This window comes from Cynoglossus semilaevis, chromosome 4 (genome assembly GCF_000523025.1).
Source record: "Cynoglossus semilaevis isolate Cse_v1.0 chromosome 4, Cse_v1.0, whole genome shotgun sequence".
NCBI lineage: Eukaryota > Metazoa > Chordata > Actinopteri > Pleuronectiformes > Cynoglossidae > Cynoglossus > Cynoglossus semilaevis.
This window is the reverse complement of record NC_024310.1, coordinates 2,360,855-2,374,451: the sequence shown is the minus strand read 5'-3', so window position 1 is coordinate 2,374,451 and position 13,597 is coordinate 2,360,855. Positions and strand designations below refer to the sequence as shown.

The window sequence follows — 13,597 nt, the reverse complement described above, 5'->3', positions numbered from 1 at the left end:
TAAAATATAATAAAAAAATTATAATAAATTACAATTCCCTCACAGCCGCTGCAATGAAGCCGTTGTAGTTGAATTGACACAGCCCACCCTGCTGTGTGATGCCCGGCCACCACAGCTGAACAGGTGGGTACCGAATGTCCTGGAGACCCCACTTTTTTCCCTTAAAGATAAAGGGAATTCCACATCCTTCTAGTTTATTTAATTTAGGGCTGCTTTGAAGATTAAGGAGTTGCCTTTTCTCCCTACTTTCCATTAAACTCTCTCTCTCTTTGGAATACCGGTCTTTCAAGCCATTCACTAAGTGGTTACACAGTGTGTAATGCATGGGGATTGGCTGCTGATTTATTACTCGTTTTTCCAGTGTATAAAACCACCCAAACAATTCAGAAAACTGTAGAAGAAAACATGCCACCTGTACAGTACATACACAGGTATTTATTGTTGTATGTCTGGGGTCAGTTAAGGCTGAATGTGTATCATAAAATAAAGTATTAACAAATGTTTTTATTAAGTGGTTTTGGCTGAATGTGTATCATCATTAACAAATGTTTTTATTAAGTGGTTTTGTTTTAATATAATTTAATATAATATGATATAACAAACTGTGAAATGTGGTGAACGAGGACAGTAATAACAAAATAGAAAATCATGGACTCTACGGAAGGTAAGGAACCTTAACTGGACCTTGTGTTTTTCTGCCCTCTGCTGGTTGAAGGTGGTTATGACTGCTAAAAAAAACAAAAACAAAACGGAAATGTTTGGGTTGTTTAGAATGTTGTATAATAAAAAAAACTGCTCTTCATATTCATGTAAAATGTTGACAAATGGCCATCTTTAAGGCAGATTAAGTTTTAATCACAAAAGTCTTCAGAACCATCTTAACAATTCATTTCCTTTAAGCAGCTTTGCCTTGAAATTAAATCATGTTTATGTGGAGTAAACATTAAATAACACCAAACCAGAAGTCATGAACAAATTACCTGTTTCTTTAAATATCTATTTTTATTTCTGTGGTTTAACCTGAAACCTCTCTCCACATGCAGTGTGTGTCAGATTAGTGTTTAGTAGTATTCCAAATCATCACAGCGCTGTCTTCGTAAACATAGCTAATGTTGGCAAAAATGGGCAGAATGTAAAAAGTTCCCATCAGCCAGCTCTCTAGACTTTAGATAAAAAAAATTTAAAAAACCAGAACAATAAGGTGAAACAAAATTCCCAGTATCCACCAAGAAAGTGTCAAAAAAAACCCCACTGACAACTAGCTTAATTCACTTCTTCTACACTTGATTACAGCAGATGAGACAGGTGTCAGTGCTTCTTGGTCTTGGACTTGGTCTTGGACTTGGAGGTGGATTTGTACGTCGACGACATTAGCATGGTGAGCAGCATTAGCACAGGCACCAGCAGGTATGGTGCATAAATGGAGACGAGCAGCAAACGTTCCTTCAGAGTCTGAGGCCCAGGGTGGGGTTTCAGTGGGAAGTCATGGAAAAGGACGTGGGCTAGAATTGGTAGCAGTGTAGTAGCCACGTGTGAGGAATAAACAATGGTAGGAACCCGGATCCATTTACAGCCACCTGAAATAAAAAAAAACAGATTCCATCCTTACAATGCTTAATAATAATAACAAAAATAATAAAACATAACTAACAATAATAATAAATAAAGCTGACGTATTGTAATAGGAGTTAGAAAGCCTGGACTCTAAGCAGCTGAAGAATGTCCCTATATTATCTTATCGGAGTCCTTGTGTTTTTCTGCCCTCTGCTGGTTAAAAAGAGGAACGTAAAATGTAGAACGTGAGGGCAACACCACGTTGTTTTTGGCAGGAGTGGTTATTGCTGTTATACAGAAAAAAAAGCCAATGGAAAAAAAATGTTTGTGCTTTTTTTATGCTCCATTATTATTATTATTATTATGTGGAATTGATTTAGCTTTAAATTGAGACAGAAACACACAGACAACAGTAATCCTCCCAGGTAAAATACTGTCTGTAAAGATACAGTTCTTTCGCAATAATACCGAGTTTTAAGTCTTTTTAATTTTATTGTTTTCATTATTTCACATTGACCTTGTGAACTTATTCTTTTGATGACACCTTTAACCTAAATTACAGTATCATATGGATAGTAATCTCGGCCTGTGCCAACTGTCGACTGACCTTTGAGAAAAGCGTAGGCGGCAACGGGAAAGAAAGGCAACTGTAAGAGGGCTTCACTGAGGATGAAGGACTTGAACCAGTACGGGGGATCAAGCATCATCGGGTCCTTGAACTCCCCTGTGTACCACTTCAACAGGTCTTTGAGCTGCAGGAAACAAAGAGAATGGAATTTTTAAAAAAAATTACAAAAACACTTAGAGAGCTAACATAAACCTGTGCATTATTACAATAGTACAACATGATGAGATACTGCAAATATGCTAGTTCACACAGATAATATAAAACATATATACAGTAGGAAGTCCTTACTTCACCTCCTCATAAGTTTGAGGGTCTGAGAAACTGTCAGCTTTATTCATATTTTGCGACTTCTGATAGATGGAAAATGAACAACACAGTTTTCCCAACAAAAAAAGCAGAAGCCTTTGAGATATTTAAAAACCGTGTTGACTGAATAATAAAATTGTTTTATTAAACCGGGCTGTGAGTACAGCGTTAAAATATACTGGTTCATATGTTCACGTTCCTTATTTTGATCGTTACTAATTTACAAAAAAAAAAAAATCACGACCGTAGTACAGTAACTTCCTGGACACCGTGGGTGCTGCGACCCCTCTGTTGAATACATCTACTATGACCGATGACTACTAATAATTTTAACCGTTGCATTTTTAAGTCATTTTAAAGATCCGACACGGTGACATTGTCTCTGTAACTAGTCCGTAACTCCGAGTCTGGTTACTCACCGGTTGCGGATACACATGTTCAGGCAGCAGCGCTTGTAGGTCGATAAATAACGTGATGGGAATGTGGGAAGCAAAGTAGAGGAAAAAGATAATTTCTAACACCCGGACGGACATGGTGACGATGACAACTAAGTTTTTCTCAACTTAAACTTGAAGTCCTGAAAGGCAGTAGTGGGGGCTGTGACGTCAAACCGCGCGGTCTCACGCAGGCGTCCCCAGTCAATGCCGTCCGTTTAAGTTTAAAAAAAAAAAAACGTATTCTGGGCGTTGCGTTTCAGAACCAAGCAAGGTACACTGGGTCACAGGGCAACGGAGTCGACACGTACACATTGTACCGTCGATCGACGATTGTTAACCGCGGTCTGTCGTGTTTTTTTGTTTGTTTTTTTAAAATATCTCTGATCACACGTAAGAGAACGGCTCCACCAATAAGAGACGCTGCACCACCTGACTACACACAACCAATCACGTTAGATTAGATCGCACGTGATCTTCGCGTGAATGTGATTTCATGGATTTCCAAATAAAATTGACTCTGACAAAAAATATGTTATGTTATTAACATGAACCCACAACTTGTCAATGGTTTTCTTTAAGGAGCCGCAGAGTTAAAGCAATCCACCATTTTGTCACACAGTCGTACTAATGACGTCGTCGACCATATTTAAAGAACATTAACGAAGAAGCTCACGTTAATGCGTACCAGCTGCACCGAGACAACAGTAACACACGTACAAACCAATTAAATAAATACATATTTGTCAGGTTATTGTAATGCTCAAACTGCAATAGAATTATTTTTGTTTTATTTTTTAGAATTAAACTGACACCAGGCATTGCAGAACTGGTCTTGCCTTTTTCTTTTTTGTTTCTTAGTGGCTTCCCCCACTGCAAGTGTGTGTGAGTTTGTTATGACTATGATTAACAGTTGACTTCCTTCCTTTACCTCCATTTAGACAAGCGCGACCACAGGATATAGAAAACCTGGTGTCATGTGACTGATAACCAAAACAAGAAAGTGAGTACTGTACGTCCCCCGAAAAGACAAGACTGGACATGGAAATGAAACAGTGTTCAGGAAGTACCAGAGACCTGTGACCCAGTGACAGTCAGAGATGCATCTCTACTACGCTGTCACTGTCATCAGCTGGTTCTGCTTTCTCACCGGTAAGTTTGCATCTAAAGTCCTTCTCAAAATCTTAATATTTAATTTAATCTGTACATGACAGGGAAACCGTACAGTAACGTAATCATCTGGATGTTTCCTGATTACAAAGTTGACTAAAGTTGACCATCCTCTTCAAGGTTCCTCTGCCGAAGAATGCTGCCCGGCTGTTTTGGCAACACGTGCAACATTCTTTGTAGCAGAAGGCAGAAGTTTGTCCTTATCCTGTGTGGTCCAGCACTGTGGACAACCCTGGACGGGAACGTGGGTTTGGAAAAACACAACAAGTCAAACATTCACCGCCGTGAACTTTGACAGGCATCGTTTGACCAGAGGGTCGGTGTCAGGAAACCAAACCAACCTGGATTTAAATCTGCTGCGTGTCCTCCGGTCGGATGAAGGCTCCTACAAGTGTTCAGTGACATGGGAGGACGATGACACTGATCAAGGGAATTTAATGTACGTCAACGTCACAGGAGGTACATATGGGTCACACTTGTCGACTAATGATGAATCTTTGTAATAGATAAGAGTAAAATATGTGTTTGAGTAAGACATGATATGATTAACTCACTCCCTGATGTGTTTTGTTCAGCCGTTCCTTCTCAGAGAGTCCCTCATCACAGACTTCTGGTCTGTTTCGCTGCTTTTCTCTGTCTTCCTGTCATCCTTGGACTCGCCCGTGGCCTCAGTTCAAGGACCAAACCTGAGCCACGTGTTGGGACTCGGTCCACACACACACCTAGACACAGAAGCTGTTCACATTCTCCTCTTCCTCCTCCTCCTCTTCCTCCACAACGAAACCTAGCGAGGCAGAATCACTCCCGTGCAGGTACTTTGTCGGGTTGTTAGATCTGAGTCCATGAAAACTGACAGAAACTGTTTTTTATCAGTGTATTTTTTTCCCCCCAGTTGCAGCTCTCGACGTGTCGGAGAAAAAACACGAGGTGGGTACAGACTGTACACCTCACTCAGATCACAACAGTGCAGTGTATATGAAGTTTTGTTTTTTGTTTTTTTAAACCTGACAGGTGGTGTATACAAGTGTTCGTTTGGACAAACGGAGTCAGAACAGGGTCCCGGAAGAATCGACGCAGGCGACGGTTTACGCCTCGGTCAGATTTTCCTAAAGGCATTCCAAGGCACGGTGGAGATGAAACGTTTGTGGAGAAATCTTTCAGACACTTTCAGGAGGACCTCACCAATTTCTTGTGCACACCAGAAAGATACGACATGGACGAAAGAGGTCCGGAGCTTCTCACTGCCTGAGAGTACCTCAGGGAATCGAACCCAGGACTCTGTGCCCTCTGCTTCAGAAGCGACTCTAACTTCAACTCTCTTTGGTGTGTTACCTTGAAAAGGAGAGGCTGATAGATAGATAGAATGACTGATTGATTGACTGGACATAAAATGCAAAAATGCAAAGATGTTACATATGTTTAGGTCAATACATGTGAAAAAAAGAGTTCTCGATACTGTGATGATAAATGATGATAAATATTAGGCGTGGCTCAAGATCTGGGCGCAACCAAAAACAAAACCAGAACAGAATCTGAAAAATTAAGGAAAACACGGAACTGACACAAAATACAACATTTTTATTTTAGAATAAATTCTCAGGTACACGTTACATAACCAAATATACATATACATGTTTAGACATCTCTTAAATTAACACATTTACTCAATCGTCTTATTTTGTTAAATTGCGTACTCTGCTCTTACAATTTTACATATTTTGACATTAACTCAAAAAAAGTGATTCCTTCAAAAAAATAAATTAAAGCCTATGTACAAAAAAAAAACATCTGCTAGAGTCAACCTGACTTCGCTTCTTGCTTCATTTCCTCTTCACAATTTTCATTTCCTCTTATCTTTACTAATAGTAAAATTATTGGTTTAAAATTAAGACAGCTTGTCAAACTTCATATAAGGGTTTTTTGTTTTTTTAGGGGCTTGAGCCTCAAAATGTGTTTGTTTTGATGGGACAGGAATTCAACAGGTTTTTAAGCCTGTGTAACAAAATGGAGATCCATATGTTTGGTAACAGGAAACACACAGATGACGTCTTTTAAAGCTTCTATTTGACTCATTAACTTCCATTTACATCCCTTACTACGGTCTGTAATGTTGTGCTTATAAGCAAGGGGCTTTTTAAAAAAAATAATTCTGAGCTACAATATAATAACAAAACAAAAAAAAATAAGTACAAACAGTGCTCCAACTTCACATTCATAACGGTTCCCCCCAAAATCAATTTGAAGGTTTACTTTTCACCTGAAGCAAATGTTTTCAAGTCGTCTTCATCCGCGCACATGCTGCCAAATCCTAAAACCTCGCAGAGGTTCCCGTTTGCAGGTTTCATCAAATATATATATAGACATAGATACACTGAGCTAGCAAGCTTCAATGGGAGGTATCGTAGCGCAAAGTGTTTTCAGGTAAGTGCAAGAACTGCTTTGAGCAAATGTTGCTGCTTTTCATTGACCACATCGGATGTTTCTAAATTCTGGTGAGAGGGAGAAGTAAAAAAAAAAGAAAAAGAAGAAGTGCGAGAGAGAAAAAGACAGAAATAGCATCATGACTTTGGACAGATTGTAAGGCGCAGCTTTGGCTAGAAAGCTAATAGCGATATGTTTGTCGGCAGTGTCACCTGTTGTGTCGGATGTGAACTTATTTCCCTCTGACATAGCGCTCCAGTCCGTAAGCTCCGACAAACTCCACTGCTGCCATAGCAACAACTGACGATTAGCATAGCGGCGTCTACAGTGCAGTAGACACTGCGGCAGCTAACGAGGCTACACAAGCTTTACGTTCCCTATTAAAGCGTTTGTTTGTATGAAACGGACAGGTTCACATCTTACGGTGGACTCCCAGAGTAACCACTCATGAGGCTTTGCTACTGTTGGATGACAGTACATGAAGTTTCTTTTTTTTTTTCGAACACGAGTATCTGTTTTTCGACAAATGAGAAGCTGCTGTCAGACGTACCGTACAACGGTACAGTCGGGCGGGACCGCGCCATCACAGTATAACAGCCATGCCATGACTTAAATATTTAGTTAACCAACAACTACAGAGATGCAGCAAGTTGTAACGACAAATAACTTCTGTAGCCAAAGGTTTGGTTAAAAAAAAAAGAGTCTTCCACGTACACTCACAGTATTGATGCAGGTTGGAGTACTGTCAGATTATCCTTGGCTTTTAAGGGAGGAGGTTCTACGCTGATGATGTTCTGATGTTTCTATTCATGTTATTTCTGGGTAGAACTTCCTCAGCCCGTGTTGTCCCTTTGTTGTGCATTTTTTTCCCCAACTCCACAAATCTACTCAGACTGAAAAAGAGGTGAACAACAAGTCAGTCAGAGGAGAGTTTTTTTTTATAATAAATATGACTGTCAAGATTAACGGCTTAATTACATTATTTAATTAGCAAAAATAATATGACTGTCAAGATTAACAGCTTAATTACATTATTTAATTAGCAAAATGTATCCCCCCAAAAATGTAAAAAAATGTAAAATGTAAGAAAATTATCCAATTTTCCCAAAACTATTATTTATTTATTGCAAATATTTTGTCTTTGTTCGTCAGGCAGAGAAATTAAATCCTCTTCCGCTAGGTGGCACTAGATGGTTATTAAAACTTTCTCACGATTAATCGTGACTAATCATGATTGATTATTTAGATTAAAATATTGATTTGTTTGACAGCCCTAGTAATAATAATAATAAAGAGATTAAACCAGATGAACACTGGGTACTCACAGCTGTGGATGAGTGGCTTATTTTGTCAAAGCGGAACTTCAAGTTTGACCTGGGTGACGTCTTGTTTTTTCCATCTACAGCTGTCAGAAACAGGAGGAGTGAAGTTCAACACAGACGACACAAAACTAAAGACTTTTGAACACTCTGTTTCAGAGTCACTTTTTTTTATCTTTACCTGTCGGACTGCGGCACATGATGACCGGCGTACCTGAGGCCTGGCTGTCCACGCTCAGGGTCGGGCTGAAGGCAGAGGAGGAAGTGATTGACGGGTGGCCCCCCTGAAGGACAGACTGAAAAGAGGAAAGAACACAGTTGGTAAAGTGGAAGAGACAGATGGAAAACCTCACCAGAAAGATCCCGTGGTATGTGGTCACAGATTTAGGCTCGTGACTAAAGGTCTGCCAGAAAAAAAAAACCCTGAACAGCTGGGCTGTGGTGTCTGGAGCAAGTTCCAAAGCAGACATCGTTTGTCTGGTGTGGTTGAGCTCAGCTCACTGATTCACAAATGCAAGGACTACTGTTTTAAATAAATATATAAAACCAATTACATTGAAGTCAATTATTTGTCCCGCAACGGGGCAATAAACTCTTCGAAAAGTATTCGGTCCCTCTGGGACTCGGACCCAGGACCTTCTGCGTGTAGGGCAGACGTGATAACCGCTACACTATGGAGCCACTAAAGTTGTACGTGATGCATTATGTACAATGACAATAAAGCATGTCTCTGTCTGTATTGTCTTATGTCTTTACTGCATATCTATCAATGGTTTGTCAAAGAATAGCTCAAAGATAGCCAAAAGATAGCCTAAAGCTCACTGCCCCCCCTTCCATTTAGACATTACACTTTCTAACTCCAGCTACTCTTAGCTCATATTTTCCACAAATGCAATACAATTACAAAATCCAGCCAAAAATATCTAAATTTCTTGTATGTGTGAGTCGTATTTCTGACTGAAACACATTTAGGTCTGTTTTTAATCTATATATAAATATTTTTTTCTGATCAGCTTTCATTATTAAAAAGGAATTTTAATGTGCCGTCTGAAGTCTAAACCTTGTAAACAGTCATGAAAGAACATCCTTCAACGGACAAACTCCTGTGTTGACATTTGGTTTTCCTCTTTAAATAAGAGACTGACATCTTAAACACAACTGAGTGGAAAATAAAAAATACCTCCATGGACCACTGGTGTCATGAGCTTCACAACAAGTGTAATTATTGTAATAAATGCACTGACATTCAACGTTCTTTTTCTGACACCACTAATTACAGACCATTTCCTTTGTGAAAGACGTGACACTTCTCACACATTCACTCTCACTGAAACAAATAAACAGCAACTGCTAAGTGCAGCACCGATCAGCTGTCTTAGAACTCACTGGTTCCAGTTCCTCCAGAACCTCAGTCTCTCCCGTGGTGCTGCTGAAGCTGCTGGTGCTGGATGAGGAACGGGAGATGTTTGGTCGACTGCTGCTGCAGTCCTTCAGCTTGGCAAACGGCCTGTGAAGAAAAAGAAAAGTCGATAAACTTTCACTTGAATATACAACCGTTAATCCCCAAAACTATTTTTGTGTGATGTGAGACATGGAAGAAACTGTAAAAATCTACTGCTGTAAGCAGCTTTTTTTTCTGCCCCCCTCACCTGTCTTTATTGGGGCAGATCTCTGGTGAACTTGGGTTGGATGATGTCTCTGACTTTACTTCTTGGGACAGTGGGCAGGTCTCAGTGGGCTTTTGGTCACTGCAGAAAAGAAAGTATATTTTAATATTTACACACAACAAGAACAGATAGATCCTTGGTGTAAGACAGTGTCTGTACAGACTGCCAATCACTGACACTGAGCAGAACTTAAAAAAAGACTGAAGATTTAGACAGCGACCTGCGTGTTTGTTTGTCTGAGGGTGTGTCTGTGCTGGAGTGGAGACGAGGGAAGAGGCCTGAGCGCCGCTTGACCGGACTCTTCAGAGGAGACTTTCCTGGTAATACTGGAGGCTGGAGATCACAAATGACAACAATTAAGAGTTTAGTCACTGGAGTCTAACTAGATCCACAAAAGACCTCAGCCCAAATCAACCGTTAAAAAGAGCAAAAGTAGAATTCCTACTTAGGGACTAGTATTAAAACATTAAAAAAAAGAAAAAGGTGCATTCCTACTTAGGGACTAGTATTAAAACTGTCAGGGAGTAATTTTGAAAATCTTACGGAGTAAACTTGAAAATCCAAAGCAGCATTTTCAAATTCTCATTTCAGACAATTTTACATTTGCATTTAGCAGACACTTTTAATGTGGTTCCTCTGGGAATCGAACCCAGGACACTCTGCTTCCGAGGCAGGCGTGCTAAACACTACGCTAAGAAAGACATTATGAATTACTCACTTCTTCACTGATTTAAATACTTTAAATTTCCTTATGTAAGGGAGTGATTTATTATTATTTTTATTTTTCTCTGACTTGCACCCTGTAGGCGATCTGTAGGGGGCGGCGTTGTCCCCCTTTGTTAGTAAAATGACAATAGTGCATCCCCTTTGATAACCTGCCATCCACTCTCTGTCAGGGCAGAGGTTGTACCTACATTGAAAGTGCTCTTTGTGCATTCGCTGGTGCTCTGAGGCAGTCCTCCACCACTCAGGCTGGCTGGCACCCCTCCACCCACACCGGGGCTCCGGTGACGGTGAGACCCCACCATGGTCTCCATGGAGTGGCTCCTGACACGCATGGCTCTCTGCAGGAGAAAGAAAGAAAGAAAGAAAGAAAGGTGGATTTTAAAACTGAGCTCCATAGATACTGATCTGGAGTCCATGAAGCGAAAGAGAAACTGAAATAAAAGTGAAAGTTTTAAAACGAGTTATTACATGTGCCATCACCAGAGGGCGCACTTCTCCAAGTAACCGAGAAACTGGATTCAAGCAGCGAGATAAACGTTTTATTACTCAGTATTTTAATGAGCTTCATGACAACAACCATCACAGTTTAATTTATGACAAAATTAATTCCCTCCGATATTTATTTGAGGTTTTGTTTTATATTTTCAGTGATTTGAACGTAACCGCACTGCACTGATTTGGGTTATTTCAAAAATATACACAAAAGTACAGAAGGGAAAAAAAAAATTATTGATCATAAGGCCGTGCTCCAGTCCATGAATTGTCATGTGGATAAGTAATAATAAGCAGCCACTGCCATGACAGAAATGAGAACAGCGCCCCCTGGGATTGAATGTATGAAGTATAAAGTAGCTGGCCATGATGCCTGGGAAGAAACGAAGAAACAAATTGTCACATCGTAGTCATATGTACGTATATGATAATAATATGATTTATAATATTTATATACTATATATTTATACTTACAGCTTTAATATAATTACACAGTTTACAATATAATGTGTGTGTCTATCTATATGTATGTATTTATATATCAAAAATATAGCTTTATTTCTCTATTGTTGATATAAACCTGAGCATTTGTCATAATAAAGGTCGCAACTTTATTTCTGTGAAATATTATTTGCCTGCAGAAATAATCATCCCCAAAGGAATATGTCATAATATTTGCAAAGTTCTGACAAATGATCACCTTGAAGGATTCCAGCAGACCCCCGTGTCCACCGTTCTCCAGCTTGTCCTCCTCTCCCGGCTGCCCCAGGCCCAGCGTGGCCTGGCTCTGCCTGTGCAGTTCGTCATGAAGGTTGTCCAGCAGGGCGGCTCGTGTTCGCCCCTGAAATCGATTTGCACACATGGAAATGAAACCCGTGCCGTGACACGACCCAGGTGGCGTCGTGCTGATGAAGTAGCTGGGCTGCAGCCACTCACACTGTTTTCACTGTGAGTGTGTGTGTGTGTGTGTCACCTCTAGTTTGGCAAATTTGTCCGACTTGTAGCAGGCGTTTTCAGCATTGATCAGCTTTACGTGTCGATACTCCGGCCCCGGGAGGCAGAGAGGAGGAGAGTGAGGAGGCAGGAGGTGGGTGAGTGAGTCCGACGCTGAACCACAGCAGTGGAGAGTGCGGTGAGGGTTGGAAGGAGAAGGTGACCTTTATCAGCACCACGCAGATTTCAATTTGGCAGCACCATGTGTCCAATCACAATTGTGACCCTTGCTGATTTAAATTCCCGTCTGTCTCCAGTCTGTAATTACAGTACTAATACGGTGGTTTGATGAGGAGCTGGATCTCCTCCTGTAAACGTAAGACTCACATTAATCTTTTATTTAATTTTTTTTTCAATGTAGGACATTGGATTTAACATTTAAATGAAGCGGGAGCTGAGGTGACATCAGTTCACCTGGATCACACAGAAGCTCATTCATTCATTACGCTGTTGTTCAAACACCTGCTTCCACTAACGAACACATGTCTGGGTCACGTCCTGTTCATCAGTGGGGCATCTTTATACTGCACTCAATAAAATAAACCCGTTAACCTGGTTTAGAACTGTGAAAAGAAACCAGAACTCCATCAGTTGATCTCTGCCGATATTGGCCAAACACTTAATTTCCGATTCCGATATCAACCAATACCGATATAGCGGGGCAGTGGTGGCCTGGTGGTTAAGGAAGTTAAGTGCCATCTGTATTTATATAATATTAATTAATTAATCTTTATAAACCACTGTTCTGACACCAGCATTCTGCATACAATCGTTAAAATAGATTAATAAAATGAGCTGAAATGCTGCCATCTAGTGGCTTTTACCTTCATATACAGACGTTTTCCCCAAAACTATTTTTGGGTCACACATCATTTGTAAAACCCAGGCAATGTGTTATCGGGTTTTCATTATCGTTTTTTTTTTCTCCAATAATGAAAACCCGATCACACAATGAATTCTTTCAGATATTAAATTATTATGCTAATATCGGGCTGATAATATCAGTCGGCCATTATTACTGGACATCCCTAACGAGCACCCCTGCCTGCACCCTAATTATTGTTGAATTTGATATTATCACTTTGATTTTGTTTTTTTCCTCCTTTTGGTCTTTAGACTATGTTTTTACGGCAGCCCCTGAAACTCCCTGAATAATTCACACCCTGTCTAAATGATAATGTGTCACCATGGTCTCTTTTTCTTGCCTATGGATCAGTGAACATCCAAACTAAAACATTAGTGCAGATAGTGAAGCCTGAACCCTGACTCCCTTCTGCCCCGTGAGGTCGTTGCAGAGAAAATAAAGTCCAGACTTCAGTCCAATTTTAATGACGGAGACTCACCTTCTTGAAGACGGCAGGGTTCGGAAGAAGGGGTCCAAAAGGAGGAACGTCTTCCCTGGCAGTAACAGACACCTGTCCAGTCAAGACACGTTGGTCAGACACACAGGAGATTTCTTTCTTTTCTTTCTAGTATTTTAAAAAAGTTCCTCCAACTGCTCGCAGTACTACCTTGTATGTTGTGTGATCAGTACATGGGTTTTCCACCTGCACCAGGACGTACGCGTGCAGGAAATTGGAGGCGATTATGTCTGGGACAAATGGCGTGGCTTCCTCCTGGAAGACCGCAGCCACGATATCGTTTCCTATGTGCCGCTTCCTCTGAAGCTGAGTAGACAGGAGGGAACGATTTTTTATTACCCGGAGAGCAGATCTCAGCTTTGTGGTTTGTGGTACCTCAGAAGTACATTTCATCTTTAACCAACAAAATAAACCTCTGGAGCCACATTTTCTTCTATTTCTTACAGAGGAAATCTCTGAAGAAAAGTGACGGAAATTGACTCTCGTGTCGACGATTCAGAGTCACCACAGCTAAACCCAGTGAATC

The 13,597-nt window shown here is 40.4% G+C and overlaps 3 protein-coding genes and 1 non-coding gene across 4 annotated transcripts in view; 1 reads left to right on the top strand and 3 right to left on the bottom strand.

Moving 5' to 3' along the window:
- Positions 1-578: 578 nt before the first annotated feature.
- tmem97 (transmembrane protein 97) lies at positions 579-3,268 on the bottom strand. Its single transcript, XM_008308518.3, has 3 exons — positions 2,908-3,268; positions 2,162-2,306; positions 579-1,577 (listed from the first exon to the last, which is right to left on the bottom strand). The coding sequence occupies exons 1-3, from the start codon at positions 3,019-3,021 to the stop codon at positions 1,309-1,311; spliced, it is 528 nt and encodes a 175-aa protein (XP_008306740.1). The 5' UTR covers positions 3,022-3,268; the 3' UTR covers positions 579-1,308.
- Positions 3,269-3,473: 205 nt separating this feature from the next.
- Positions 3,474-6,285, top strand: LOC103377646 (uncharacterized). Its single transcript, XM_008308519.3, has 5 exons — positions 3,474-4,074; positions 4,213-4,551; positions 4,668-4,904; positions 4,985-5,019; positions 5,104-6,285. The coding sequence occupies exons 1-5, from the start codon at positions 4,023-4,025 to the stop codon at positions 5,200-5,202; spliced, it is 762 nt and encodes a 253-aa protein (XP_008306741.1). The 5' UTR covers positions 3,474-4,022; the 3' UTR covers positions 5,203-6,285.
- A 1,112-nt stretch (positions 6,286-7,397) lies between these two features.
- Positions 7,398-13,597, bottom strand: part of rap1gap2a (RAP1 GTPase activating protein 2a) — a 30,306-nt gene continuing 24,106 nt past the window's right edge. Inside the window, exons 13-23 of the mRNA XM_025055212.1 lie at positions 13,222-13,391; positions 13,055-13,125; positions 11,691-11,769; positions 11,418-11,558; positions 10,414-10,563; positions 9,720-9,832; positions 9,482-9,580; positions 9,219-9,339; positions 8,014-8,128; positions 7,839-7,918; positions 7,398-7,406 (exon numbers count right to left, since the gene is read on the bottom strand). Coding sequence (XP_024910980.1) covers positions 7,398-7,406; positions 7,839-7,918; positions 8,014-8,128; positions 9,219-9,339; positions 9,482-9,580; positions 9,720-9,832; positions 10,414-10,563; positions 11,418-11,558; positions 11,691-11,769; positions 13,055-13,125; positions 13,222-13,391 — 1,148 coding nt within the window. The remainder of the gene's footprint in view (positions 7,407-7,838; positions 7,919-8,013; positions 8,129-9,218; positions 9,340-9,481; positions 9,581-9,719; positions 9,833-10,413; positions 10,564-11,417; positions 11,559-11,690; positions 11,770-13,054; positions 13,126-13,221; positions 13,392-13,597) is intronic.
- trnav-uac (transfer RNA valine (anticodon UAC)) lies at positions 8,441-8,513 on the bottom strand. Its single transcript has one exon. It is a non-coding gene; the product is annotated as a tRNA-Val (tRNA).